A 15050-nucleotide genomic window follows, 5' to 3' on the forward strand; every position below is an offset into this window, starting at 1 on the left:
TTAATGTGACCATAACAACCAAAAGTGTTTCATGCTGAAGAGAGGAAACCGGTGTGTTCTGTAACTGGGCGGGGGCAGAGAAGGAAGCACTGATTTAAAAACAAATAAATAAAAAAGGAAAGGAGGCCAGCATGCTAAATCATGATGGATTAAAACCGAGAGTTAATCTTGAACATCCCTCCTCGTCCTAGCTGGGGAGATATTATTACAACTATGGGTGTGACATGATAAATAGATCATTTTGCAAGTCTGCAGTCATTTGTTTCCATTGTATTCTCTTATTATGCTTTAGCTCGTGCTTGTTGTGCTACTCTTATCCTGCTTTCCTCTAAATGTCTTTTGCTGTATGCGTTTCTTTTGCACCTTGTCCTAATGTTTTATGAAAAGCACACTCCTTCTTTGCCTTTACTGCTAGAATTAACCTCTTCAATGTCATCAAAGTCAGCTAAAGTGAAGGTTTAACTTGAATTACTGCACGCATGGCGCAACGATTTATTGTTTGTGTTGTCCCAGTTTTAACATGTATATTCAAGTTTGATACACAGAAATGATTCCCTCATAAACAGTCAAATGATTTGGTTTCTGTTTCTGTCACTTGACTTGTTTCTCTCCCTCTCTGACTCATCCTGCTCAGAAGTGTGTTTGTGTTTCTACACGACTCGGCTGGATTCGATGCTGGACTGTTTCCCGACTCTCTGGCAGTAATTGATGGAAAGGCTGGATCTGCACTGGTTTCTGGGCGTATTCACATTACAGACATGAAGCAAATATTGCCGTTACTGTAATAATGTCATTGGTGATCACTTGCAGTTTTGGAAAAGCTTGCCCGGCTAGTTTTCAAAGATTCAAACGTAAATGGTTTGTTGTTTTTGGGTTTATTATTTTTACTGAAATCTTCCAGATGAGAGAAGATCTGAGTGGATGAAACATTTCTATACACGAGTCACCATCAGTTATGTTAACATACAGTACAGCTCAAAGGAGGTATACTGGAAACACTGAAGCACTTAACTAGTATATTTATTGGGTACTTTTTAAAGTATTTTTACTTTTTCTGCTACTTAATACTCCTGCTTCACTACAAGGGCAACGTCTTACTCCTCCTACAGATTTAACCTCAAACTAAATGTAATTAACTTTTAATTTACTGTCCCATTAACCATCTCATCACTCCAATATTTACCACGTGACCACTTGACAAAACAAACTGTATAAAAGTCTTGAAATTAGATCCACCTGGTGCGAACACGAAATATTAATGCATCATTAATATGACCAGATAATATTAATGCAGAGGCCGCAGCACAAGGTTTTTATTTTTATTTTTTTACAAAGCTGGGTTTTGTGACTTCCCGCATCCCACCCACTTGTGCTGCGCTGGAGAAAAATCAAACAAACCCTTCTCTGCAGAAAAGCACGTAGTCTGAGCGCTTTGTGCTTCCATGGCAAACACAGACGGGACAGATAGGAGAATCACCGTGAGTATATGTCTATAATTCATCACCCGTTTCACTTTTAACTGTAACGTTTTTGTCTTAATAATGGTGTACTGCTCTTCAGCGCAGTTTGCACTTACATTTAGATTTACAATATGCAGCTGGAGTGTCATTGATTGTCTCCTTAATCACTATCTTTATCATGCTGTGCACATGGAACAACATGAAAATAGCTGTGGAATTCAAACTTTCCTTAAGGAAAAGTATCCTTAAAGTATCAAAAGTGCTCATTTTGCAGTATCCCTTTGAGAAAAATACATACATTTAATCAAGTACTGTAGCCCTATACTTAAGTACATTTTTAGTAACTTGCACTTTAGGATCATATCCTTAAAGTACAGAAAGTTACTGTACTCATTAGGCAGAATAATGTATATTATAATATAAAATAAAAAGTATTGATGCATTAATCAGTAAATATCGTTTCAATGTTGCAGCTAAGGTGGAGCTGATTTGAAGTTTTATACTTTATCTGATGGGTAGATTGTGAATTAGCACCTTGCGATCAATTCAGTTTTATATGAATCTTTAATGTCACACTATCATGTATTTGTTGATGCTTTTTGTACTTATCTTACTCCGCAAATAATCTGAGGTTACCTCAAATAAACTCTTCATCACAGCAGGGGTATTACCAGGGGAATGTGATAGTTTATACAACCAGCACTTTGCCCTTTACCCCTTATCTCTGCAGAGAGGCTGGATAAACTTACAGTGTTTATTACAGACATGGAACAATTGTTGGTACCCTTCCGTTAAAAAAAGAAAAAGCCACAATGGTCACTGAAATAACTTGAAACTGACAAAAGTAATAATAAATAAAAATGAATTGAAAAATAACGAATGAAAATCAGACATTGCTTTGCTTTTTTTTCCAGGCAAGTTTCATTATTTTCTTTTGTTAAATGATTCTGTTGAACCACAATTCAAAAGTGATGTCGGATTTTCATTCGTTATTTTTCATTTCGTTATAGATTCAAGTTATTTCAGGGACCATTGTAAGCTTTTCTTTCTTTAACGGAAGGGTACCAACAATTTTGTCCACGTCTGCATCCGTTTGGGTACAACAGGGGTGGAACCGTTCACATGTCTCTCATTACAGAATCTATATAACTGAGATCTATTTGCCACTGATTGATTCTCAACATTAACATTTCCAAAATGTCCTCCCTCACAGCTCTTTATCTGACTATCATGGATGTCTCAGGGGAATACGACTACTTATACCATGAAAACATCAGCTTCAACTTCAGTTACGACGACTACCCGGCCCTCTGTGAGAAGGCTGATGTCCGCTCCTTCGCAGCCCTCTTCCTCCCCGTCATTTACACAGTATGTCTGGTGTTGGGGCTGGCAGGAAACGGCTTAGTCGTGGCGGTCTACGCCTACCACAAACGCCTAAAGACCTTAATGGACGCCTTCCTGACCCACCTGGCTGTGGCCGACCTGCTGCTGCTCTTCACGTTGCCTTTCTGGGCTGCAGATGCAGCGAGGGGCTGGGAGCTGGGCCAGGTCGTCTGTAAGATGGTGTCGGCCTGCTACACGGTCAACTTCACCTGCTGCATGATGCTGCTCGCCTGCATCAGCCTGGATCGATACTTGGCGTTAGCCAGGGCACAGGGAAGGGAACACAGTGGGCGCCTGCAGAGGATTTTCTCCAGGAGACACAGCTGGAGGATTTTTTTTGTGGTTTGGGCGACTGCTTTTTTACTCGGACTTCCTGATTTGATCCTCTCAGAAGTGAGATGGGCATCTAACAGGAGCGTCTGTCTGGCCGTCTACCCTGCATCCATGGCTCGAGAAGGGAAAGCTGCTCTGGAGATGGCCGAAGTGCTGCTGGGTTTCCTGCTTCCTCTCCTGGTGATGGTGGTGTGTTACTGCAGTGTGGGCCGCGCACTGAAGGAGCTTCCCGCGGAGAGCAGAGGCAAGAAATGGAAAGCTCTGCGTGTCCTTCTAACAGTGGGGGGGGTGTTCGTGGTCACCCAGCTGCCTTATAACGTGTTGAAGGTCTACCGAGCAATGGACTCAGTCTACGCATTGGTGACCCACTGTGGGACGAGTAAAGTGCTGGATCGGGCGGCTCAGGTGACAGAGAGCTTGGCCCTCACTCATTGCTGCCTCAACCCTATCCTCTACGCCTTCGTGGGGTCGTCCTTCAGGCAGCACATGGGGAAAGTGGTCAAAAAGTTTGGCGAGAAGAGAAGACAGAGAAGGAAGAGGACAGAAAACCCTGCAGAGGAAGTACAGATGGAGATGTCATTTAACTCCCACAGTGCATCTCAAGAGACAAACACATTCTCAATATGATTCAAAATCAGTCATTATCACTCATTTAGTAAAGTAGAAGAACAGTAGAGGCATGAGTGATGAATGGAAATGGATTTGGCTTTATGTTTTGAGTATATTAAATGAACCATTTGTACTTCTACTTAAAAGTTTTACAGAATTATAAAAAAGCACTCATTGCAGGATAACTTACAAGCTTGAATCTGGTTGTTTTGTTCTTCCTCCAGATCTGAGATAACAGACATTCCTCAGGATTTCACAAGACACATCAACTGTTTTTTCCAGATGCGCTCACAGTACAAAAAGTTAACAAAGAAACTTGAACTTGATACTCTTCATCACACACTTAACGAATGAACTGGAACCCAGCTGCTTTGGAAAAACAACTTTGAAACTTGTTTAGATTCATGATTGTTTTAATTGTAAATCAACTCAAATAAACACTCCTTCTTTACTTGATCTTAGCCATCTCCACAGCCTATAAACCAGATGTACTGCACATGGCTGCTCCACTGATTAGAAGTGAATAAGTATGACTTTGAAACAGTAATAATGTTCCAGTTGAACTATGTCCTTTCTGATCAAGGGTTTGTTCTTCTTAGATGACATGTAGTTCCTAAAAATGAAAAGTTACCACATATCAGCTTTATGTCCCTCGTGGTGCTGCTTGCAGAGTCTTGTCTCAGATCTAAGTCCAGCAGGATTTAACTTCCCTTCATGCAGGGCAACCAGATTAGTTTCCTGACTTCCTCAGAACATCTGAGGCACATTTACTGCACACATACTTGCACTGAAAAAAAACTCCCAGTAACTTCTTTTTACGAGGAAATGGCCGACCGTCGCGATAGCTGCAAACTCTATTTCTTCATTACAGATCTTTCTCTTTAGGACTGATTAACCAGACAAGATGACTTGAAGAGGCAAAGAGGAGGAGGGATGCACACATTTAAACATTGAGTAATAGACTTGTTTAACGTCCAGTAAAAGTACACTGTGTACCTCTTTAGCTACACAAAGTAAGTGGTAATTACCAGTAGTCTAAACTCTAAAATGTGCTCTTGTAATCTGTCAGGATTAATAATAATATAATAAATCACATTTATATAGCGCTTTTTACGGTACTCAAAGACGCTTTACATATTGCCCTATGCGAACAGATCATTTATTAATTTATACTAGGGTTCAAAACAAAACAGGATTATCTTTTAAAGAGAAAATGTTTAAAGCAGCAGCTGAAGGATGTCAGATATTACATCATTTTCTCACAGGTATATATAGCTGCATAAAAAGTCCAGGGCTTATTGTTTGTGAGCAAGTTAAAACAATGTCTGAAATTGCAAATCCGACATGAACACAGCACTTGAAATAATGACTTTGCATGTCTGTGGTTTTTTCCCCCCTGTGGTGTGTCATGCCATTATCCCGTCAGACAAAATGTCAACATAGAGTGTTTTCTGACCATTTGAATTTCACAAGTTCTCCAAAATGAGATTAGAAAGAAAAAAAAATCCATTTAATGTTTTTTTCCTTCCCGTTTCCCAGCTGGTACAAATCAAGTGATGCTGCAGGTCAGGCTCTGGCACACATGCTCTCTCATGTGGAAACCATTGGACTGATGTTTGCCATCTGTTAGCGCAAAACATTTCACTCAGCCAAAAAAAGGAACTATTTGGATACAACACACCTTGAATACTCCCAGACGAACAAGTCTTACATAACGAAGATCGAGTATGTTGAAATCAAACTCGAATCACTAGTTGTCAGCAACTTTCTAAATGGAGCTTTATTGAAAAAACGTCATAAATGTGCAAATAAAAAACAATATGTCACAAAAACATGACCTCTGTAATCAAAGGAAACTATAAATATACAAAATATTTCAGATCTCAACAATTAACATTTAATTCAGATCATATATCTGGCTGATTAATTTATTATCACAATTAAGGCAGTCGAACAGCTTCATTTTCAACAAACTACAACCAAGAATGTATTTTTTTCATTAAATAATAAAAAATATTAGTTATTTAAATAGATAACTAATTATACAAAATATATAAAAAAGAAAACTTTAGAGGCCTTAAATGGCAGTGTCTCAATAATTTAGAAAATAAATCTTTCAGGCATTTTCACATGAGAACAAGGTTACAAAACGTAACCAAAAGATTCACCCATTAAATACAACATGCCATTTTATCGAAAATAACCATGGAGTTCGGTAGGTTTTACAAAATATGCTTTTCATGTAAAGTTTCTTACACACCCTGAACTAGATCATTAACCCTGTATTAAATGTGAGGAAGAAGCCAATACCGAATAGTTACATGTTACTGTGAATACCAACCGAAAGAGGACACTCACAATCTGAACCATTCATTAACAGAAAGAGGAAGAAGTAGAAAAACGTTGGAGGATTTTCACATTTCTGGACGTGGAAAAATACAAAAATACATACACGCTAAAGTGCAGTAAAGCTGAAGATTGTCCCGGCTTATTTCCACCAACTATTACTCTGAATGATATCCAACTAGGAAACAATTCAATTGGATATATACTGATTCATTGTGGCTTCATTAAGTTCATACTGTATGGGTAAGTATTTCAGGCACTTGGTTTTGTGTTGGATGGCCAGTAGCAGACTGAAGTTGTCTGGCAGACAGCAAAAAGTCTGTGTTTTTTCAGACGACAGTGGTATGCTTAAGTATCAGCTGTGCAATTATAACAAAAATAGGGAAAGGCATCTTTAGGGTGTCTTTAGAGCAAAGCAAAAAGTGCCTCCTGAGATTGTACAAGAGTACAGCAGAGTTAGCCCTCAGTAATTTAGGATCTGCACATCAAAAAGGTCACACACTCCCTCGTTGTCATCCAGGTTAAAGCTGTAGTCTATTACTGTGTGAGAAGAGAGGAGCTTTAACAACAAAACATACTGTAAACATGAATAACACAAGGAAAGAAACACTACTTACGGATGTTAAGCTACGCTAGCAAAATAGCTCAATGTGGCATTTTCCCTGATTATATATCATGCTTTGGGACATGGGTTGATAACAATATTTTGGTTTATGATCAAGTAGATGCAAAGTAATGACCTTCCCTACTGTAATTCCAGACATGTTATTGACACAGTTTTTCATTCATAACATTAGTTAAGGTTTTGAGAGGCTTACCATCTGTGGACATTAGCTCATCAATAAGGTCCACAGCACCTACAAGAGAATTCAAAACTCTGAATAAAAAAACCCTTAAATCTTAAAGCCTTAACTGAAACGCATGTAAAGCAAAGATTAAATGTCCCTGAGTTTCATGGCTGGATGTAATTATGGAGATAACCATCGTAGCTGCATTCACATACCCTCTCGGTCATCCTTCATGTGGTCTCCAGTCACGCTGAGCTTCAGCAGGCTGCTCACGTCCAGAACGGACTGAAACTCTGAGTCCAGGTCCATCTGCTGCTGTCCCAACATCACTGCTGACTGAACGTGACACTCTGCAGGGAGCATCGGGGAGGGAAAAACGAAGCTATACTTGAAAGTCTATTGTGGAAAATTAAACCAGCAACTTTACAGGGCTCAAATATCTGGACCTAGAATCATTAGAAGAGGACGTGACACTTCTACATGTTGGTGGTGGGCAGCGCTATGTAACATTTGAGTTAAGGTATCTGAGGAAACAACCTTAACCCGTATAGTTTTGGAAATCATAAGTCTTGGTTACTCTGCCTTTTCCTTTCTATATACGGTATGAAAGTTATTAAGGTATTACGTTTTTCCCTCAGGCTGTCTTTTATTTTATTAGGCATAAACATTACATTGACAACAATCATACACCATAGGCTGTTGCTTTTGTACCCATATAGTACTATGATGTTTGTAATGCAAATACCATGGTAACTACAATGAGCAAACCTGTGTTTCCTGTGCTTGTCCGTGTCTTTCTGGTTAATACAGTGGGGCAAAAAAGTATTTAGTCAGCCACCAATTGTGCAAGTTCTCCCATTTAAAAAGATGAGAGAGGCCTGTGATTTTCATCATAGGTATACTTCAACTATGAGAGACAGAATGAGAAAAAAAAATCCAGAAAATCACATTGTAGGATTTTTAAAGAATTTATTTTCAAATGATTGTGGAAAATAAGTATTTGGTCAATAACAAAAGTTCATCTCAATACTTTGTTATATACCCTTTGTTGGCAATGACAGAGGTCAAATGTTTTCTGTAAGTCTTCACAAGGTTTTCACACACTGTTGCTGGTATTTTGGCCCATTCCTCCATGCAGATCTCCTTTAAAGCAGTGATGTTTTGGGGCTGTCGCTGGGCAACACGGACTTTCAACTCCCTCCAAAGATTTTCTATGGGGTTGAGATCTGGAGACTGGCTAGGCCACTCCAGGACCTTGAAATGCTTCTTACGAAGCCACTCCTTCGTTGCCCTGGCGGTGTGTTTGAGATCATTGTCATGCTGAAAGACCCAGCCACGCTTCATCTTCAGTGCCCTTGCTGATGGAAGGAGGTTTTCACTCAAAATCTCACGATACATGGCCCCATTCATTCTTTCCTTTACACGGATCAGTCGTCCTGGTCCCTTTGCAGAAAAACAGCCCCAAAGCATGATGTTTCCACCCCCCATGCTTCACAGTAGGTATGGTGTTCTTTGGATGCAACTCTGCATTCTTTCTCCTCCAAACAGGACGAGTTGAGTTTTTACCAAAAAGTTCTATTTTGGTTTCATCTGACCATATGACATTCTCCCAATCCTCTTCTGGATCATCCAAATGCCCTCTAGCAAACTTCAGACGGGCCTGGACATGTACTGGCTTAAGCAGGGGGACATGTCTGGAACTGCAGGATTTAAGTCCCTGGCGGCGTAGTGTGTTACTGATGGTAGCCTCTGTTACTTTGGTCCCAGCTCTCTGCAGGTCATTCACTAGGTCCCCCCGTGTGGTTCTGGGATTTTTGCTCACCGTTCTTGTGATCATTTTGACCCCACGGTGTGAGATCTTGCGTGGAGCCCCAGATGGAGGGAGATTAGCAGTGGTCTTGTATGTCTTCCATTTTCTAATAATTGCTCCCACAGTTGATTTCTTCACACCAAGCTGCTTACCTATTGCAGATTCAGTTTTCCCAGCCTGGTGCAGGTCTACAATTTTGTCTCTGGTCTCCTTTGACAGCTCTTTGGTCTTGGCCATAGTGGAGTTTGGAGTATGACTGTTTGAGGTTGTGGACAGGTGTCTTTTATACTGATAACGAGTTAAAAAAGGTGCCATTAATACAGGTAACGAGTGGAGGACAGAGGAGCCTCTTAAAGAAGAAGTTACAGGTCTGTGAGAGCCAGAAATCTTGCTTGTTTGTAGGTGACCAAATACTTATTTTACCGAGGAATTTACCAATTAATTCATTAAAAATCAGACAATGTGATTTCCTGGATTTTTTTTTCTCATCCTGTCTCTCATAGTTGAAGTATACCTATGATGAAAATTACAGGCCTCTCTCATCTTTTTAAATGGGAGAACTTGCACAATTGGTGGCTGACTAAATACTTTTTTGCCCCACTGTATATTCTCATGGTCCAGAAAACCATTGGTTGTGCGACAGGTAGGCCGTCATGGCTGACAGAGTGTCAGGTACAATATGATCATGTGGTTTAGGAACTTGTCCTTGCATCTTGGATCCAACATCAGACATTTCTGAGTCAGCAGACCTTAAAAGCTAAAATGAACCAAATGCAAAATCTACTCTCAGTGTAAGGCACCATAGTTAATCAACGAGGAGAATATTACTCGTTGAGTAATAGAGTTGCACTAAAAAAGGATGGCAGCATATGATGTTGAAGAACTGGGTGTCGAAAGTTTTCTCTTACAGTAAAATGAGTAATCACTTCCCATTTCTAGCCGGTGTTTCCGGTGGTGCAGTCAGATCAAAACTACATTGATTTCTATGTGGAACGAGGCCACACACACACTCCCTGTAATTAACTGGTGGAAACAGAGCTTATATTTGTAGAAAGCTTTTCTACTTCAGTGTGACTATCTTTACTAAATATGGACTTATTTGACCGAAACCTCCACTGCATTCAGTCATTAATAATGTTACTTGTAGGATTTCGAATGAATCAGTTCCTGGACTCTAATCATTTGTTTCAAGTGTTCTTTGGAAAGTACATTTAGACAACTTTATTTAACTTTTGACTCTCTGAAGACTGCCAAAACGTGTCCAAGGTCCAACATGACTATGACACGCCAAAGGGCGTTTAAATTGTTCAACAAGAGAGTGCTTTTACGATATAACACAGTATAAAAAATGCTAATTGACAAAACATGGGAGGGTCATAATAACTAACGTCTTTTGACTCATAGTGTACAGCATTTTATAACTAGAACATCAATAAAGGGTATTTAATCCAATGTTTACTCAATGTTTAAGAGTCTATTTTCTTGTGAGGCTTGTTAAATGTTTATCAATATTTTCAGACGAAGTGTGTGGACCGAGAAATTGAACATTGACCAATATTTTACATAAAATATTAAAAGCTATTAGCAGGTTTAATAATGAAGTCCTTTCTGTTATAAAGATGCTACTGTGTGTATAAAATATGTCTCTGCACCCATAAAATATATCATTCCATGTGGAGTTTTTCTTATAGTAGAACTTAATAAGCTTTGAAGTCTCTGCGCTTACCCATCTGCATGTCAGGAGGGGTGGAGGACGGCGTCAGCGCATCATCGTGGTCGGGCAGCACCATCTGGTGGTCTGAGCAGAGGGAGTCCTGGCTGCAGTAGGAGGAGGTGGTGTTGGAGGAGGAGAAGCTGGACGTGGTGAGGGGAAACCTCTGCAGGGTGGCGGGGGTGCTGGGGGGAGTTGGCATTGGACAGAGGTCGTCGGTGGGCGGCACAGAGAAGACCACAGGTACTGTGGAGTCTGAATCCCTGTTGATGAGCATCACCTGGATGGGAGCCGAGTTGCTGCGCAGGTTCACCTGGTACTTCTTCTGACCACTCTGGCCCTGCGCGGAGATGGAGAGGTTTATCGCCATGACAGCAGATTTAGTCAACCTTTTTCAAACATATACTGTAATGGATCAAAGGACTACTTGTATGTGAAAGGGGTGTCTTTCATTGGCAAACCAAAAAAATGGAGTTGGAGTTTCCCTCAATGTGTCGTTTGAGGTATCCTTCAGCTCACCTTTTGGCAGCAACTCCAAATGAATGCCAAAGCACCAACTGGGTGGTTGAATGGATAGTCGTTTTCTTACAAGTTTGCCATAACAACTGAGGTGTAGTGGTCACTGCGCGTTTCAGCTTCCTTGAAGTAGCCACAGCAATAATTTCTTTACAAATAAGGAGCAAGTTACTCGAACTTTGGTGTTTGTTAATCTGAGCTAAAGTGTATTACCTTTGGACTGTCTCATTTGAGTTATTAAATGAATCTACATCTGATACCTTATCATTGTAAGAGTAGTTGCCCTAAAAACACACCATATATCGATACATATAATGTTCAGATACAGGTTTACTTTATGTCTATTAACTTTGAATCAAATGTAAATGTTACTTTGGCACTGCATAGTTTATGGGTTTTGTGTCTGCAGGAAATACTTGGATGTTTTACTACCCCACAATGCATTGCGTCTCTTTAAATTACCGATATGTGATTAGTTTCATTTTTGGAGGAATAGTTTGCCGGGTCAGACTGGCTGTTTTGAAGTCAAGGGACTCTCTTGCTTGAGAGGACTTCAGCGTCAAAGTGTTTTGGTGATGGCAGACTTAATCCTTAATTTAGAAAGCAGAACAATAATGAGGATTTGGGTATGTACTGTAGGAGGCAGTATGTCTTTAACATTTCAAACACAGCCCATCTATCCTGATCAATAAAAACTGATTTTAGGGAAGTCACCAACCGTTTCTGGCAGAGGTACCTCCAGCTGAGTCCCAGCAGGAGCCATTACAGCAAGAAGAGTGTCTCCACTGAAGGCATTGCAGATATCTTCATGCGTAACAAATTTATAAGTGGAGAGGTGTTAAGGAAACCAAAGTAGGATTACTTATAGGAGGAAAATAGAGACAATAAACTGGAAAAACAACACTGTGAGCATTGTGCACGTCAGGATTAGAGTAGCTGTGAATTCACAAGAGACAGACAATAGTAAATATATTTACAATCCTCTGTTTATACATTTCTCTCAAAAAGCAAACAATGGTAAGAAAACAAGCAAAAATGTGTTTTCTTTTTAAATGAATAAAAGGTGGCCTCAGGAGGGCTAGCTTTAGAAACTACAGAGAGAAACAAATACTCAAGATCACAAAGGAAATGTCTATTGTTCTATTAATATGTTGAGTCCAACAGTAAGTTGCTTTCTATGAGCCGTGGTGTAAATAAGCACAAGCTAAGAACTGCCAGATGGCATAAAAGGATATGTGCTGGTGATGGTGTCGTTGTTAAGATCTTTGATGTTCTTCTCCAGCCATGCCTTCTGGAGGTCCAGCTCTTTCTCTTGGGCCTCCAGCTCAGAGATTTGTGCCTTCAAAACGGTCAGCTTCTCCAGCACATCCTGAGTTTGGCTGCCTGAGTTTTCTCCCCTGGATACAGAGAGGAAAGCAGGTGGTGTGTGATATATTAGCGATGGTTTTCTCCATTAAAAGGTAAACAGACTTCTTAATCTGTTAACCTGCTTAATCCTAAAATTAGATTTGCCTGCTAAAAGGGTGGAAAGATGCTACTTTTCATGAATAGTAGCATAGGAAGTGTAATCAAATCTTTCACTTTGACAACATTAAAGAGTTTAAACATATCGAAGGCAATTACTTAAAGTGAATACTTGACAGATCCTACGTATGAAAATATTTTTTTCAAACCTCCACTGGATTATGTTCTTGTTTTTCTTCTCAATCAACCCAACTCCTTCCAGTACGTTGGTAATGTCGTATATCCTCCTCTTCTGTTTCACTGCCAAGCTGTCTGCAGCCTGTCAATTCAGAAATTTCCATAAAGGGTCTTACAGAGTAGGCAGCTTAATATGCACCCTAGTTGACAAGATACATCACAGATACGTTTACCAGGCTTTAACAGGACACCCCAAATCTGGGTGGTAAACAACAGAAAGAGAGATCCAAACAAAGGCGGCAAATTAAGGATTTGGCAAATTAAGCTGCACAAACAGAAATAAAACCCCTTGGCAGAAGAGGACAGTTATACAATGGCAGAGGCGGAAGGAGGAGGGAAAGGGTCTAAGGAGCCTGCTGTGTAAACATTACACAGCTTTGGCGCGCAAGAAGGAGGGAAAACTACCTATTTGTGTGATGATAAGAAGGGAGATGTGTGGAAGATACTGCAGTTAGGTCTCACAAAGAAAGATTCCTCCACATGGGCAGCGACAACAGGGCCACCAATCACAAACTTGATGTTTGAGTGGAAGGGGTTTCTAGCTGATAGCAGACTGCCATGAGAAAAAAACTAATATTTTAAGAGATGGTAGGGAGGATACTTTCAGAAGAATATGTATACTGCAACTACTGTATCGACCTTTCTCCTCAATTCATCTTTCAATCATCTTCCCAATTACCCTTTGATGTATCAACTAGTTCCTCTGAGTCCAAGGCGATATACAAAGATGAACTAATGTCACATGCTGTATCAGATTTGACAGAAAAAGACAAAAACAAAAAAAAAGAGGTGGTTTTATGGTGTTCCAAAAGTTTGGGAACCAGATTAAAAATAGGCCAAAAGAAATTTCACAGCGATTTGATTAGACAAGTTTCCACTCAGGTTACATTAAAGAGGATCCATAACAAATGTCAATGGGATTGCTACTTCAGAGGGGAAATATAAGCAGTGGTGGAAGAAGTACTCTGATCTTATACTTAAGTAAAAGACCTTTCAAAATGTTACTTAAGGAAATGTAAAAAAAAATTAGCAGCTAAAAATATTTAAGTACCAAAAGTAAAAGTACTCATTATCCTCATTATTATAAGTAGCCTTTTTTAGAATAATTTATCACAGGTATATAAAAGTGATGATGTGTTTATCAGTTTAATTCAGCAGGATGTGATAGCATTAATGACTGTTTGTACTGCCATGTATCTCCATCCATAATAGTACATCAAAGTGTATAAGGTCATTTAATTGTTGTATTAATATAATACACTTCTAAGTCCTAATGTTGTGAAAAAATTCGAGTTTGTAAGTATTAAAATATGTTCCTCCAAAATGTAGTAAAGTAGAAGCATAAAATGGAAATACTCAATTAAAGTAAAAGTACCTCGTAAATGTACTTAGTGACATTACAGCACTGAATGAAACAATAGTTCAATATAAAAATAAAATATAAAAGTAGAGTCTGAATTCAAATTAGCTAAAAAAAACAACTTTTAAGACTTATTTGATTAGACTTTTGTCCACTCGGGTCAATTCATATATTTAAATATACTGCAGTTAAAATGGGACTGCCTTTTTCAGGTTTGTTTTTCTTTGAGGGGAGAGATAAGTAACTCGAGTAATAACATTGTTAGACCCCGAGCCCGACTTTTAATACAAAGTTATATTATAAAGATGGTTTATCTTAATACACGTTAATAATTTAACTCGAAACTCCCTACACACCCTATGTAAACAGTTGTTTCTGTTTGTGATTCGCACAAACCCACAAACAAGAAGCTAATGGCGGCTAGCCAGACCACCTGTTAGGCAAATCAATGCACCTGACCGGCCCCGTTTGTGACTGACAGCCCTTTGTTCCCAGGTGGCACACGGATAAGTCCCCCCCCAAAAAAACATCAACAGAGAAACAGCCACCCTGAGCCGCCTGTTATCCTTCTCCGTTTCACTCACCACTTTCAAATCCAGGACGCCATCCTTCGCTTCTTGAAGCAGCCTGACAAACTTCATCGTGAGGAGCCCCAAACTTTTCTCGTGGCGACTCGGTGTCGAGCGAACAGTCTCCGTCATCTCAAACTCCATCTTCCTTAAGAAAAATACTTCCTTTTAAAGCCAAGTGTCTGTGTTTTTAACCACAAATAACGAGCATTTCTTATTCCGATACAGAGCGTCTGTTTAAGTTAACCGTAGCTACGGGTCGACGACCGTCCAGTACCTGTTGGGTTTTTAAATCAACGGACGTTACGTTAGGTTACTGTTGCTATGGCAACCGCTGTCTTGCTCGCGACGCCCCTTCTCGACATGAATTTAGCCCCGCCGCCTCAAACCAATCAATCGCCATCAATGTATATGGATGCCGAGAAGAGTCAAAAACACATCAATTAAAAAGTAAAGCCAGAAAA

General features: G+C 39.7%; 2 protein-coding genes across 2 annotated transcripts; one reads left to right on the forward strand and one right to left on the reverse strand.

Moving 5' to 3' along the window:
• The first annotated feature begins 864 nt into the window (after positions 1-864).
• ackr4a (atypical chemokine receptor 4a) lies at positions 865-4241 on the forward strand. The gene is made up of 2 exons (XM_063886774.1): positions 865-1478; positions 2674-4241. The coding sequence occupies exon 2, from the start codon at positions 2691-2693 to the stop codon at positions 3801-3803; it is 1113 nt and encodes a 370-aa protein (XP_063742844.1). The 5' UTR covers positions 865-1478; positions 2674-2690; the 3' UTR covers positions 3804-4241.
• On the reverse strand, positions 4057-14909 carry e2f5 (E2F transcription factor 5). Its single transcript, XM_063886775.1, has 8 exons — positions 14602-14909; positions 12630-12739; positions 12192-12353; positions 11675-11783; positions 10456-10780; positions 7135-7269; positions 6950-6988; positions 4057-6671 (listed from the first exon to the last, which is right to left on the reverse strand). Exons 1-8 carry the CDS (start codon positions 14728-14730, stop codon positions 6595-6597), a joined length of 1086 nt encoding a protein of 361 aa, XP_063742845.1. The 5' UTR covers positions 14731-14909; the 3' UTR covers positions 4057-6594.
• Positions 14910-15050: the final 141 nt, after the last annotated feature.

This window comes from Eleginops maclovinus, chromosome 6 (assembly GCF_036324505.1).
Source record: "Eleginops maclovinus isolate JMC-PN-2008 ecotype Puerto Natales chromosome 6, JC_Emac_rtc_rv5, whole genome shotgun sequence".
Taxonomy (NCBI): Eukaryota; Metazoa; Chordata; class Actinopteri; order Perciformes; family Eleginopidae; genus Eleginops; species Eleginops maclovinus.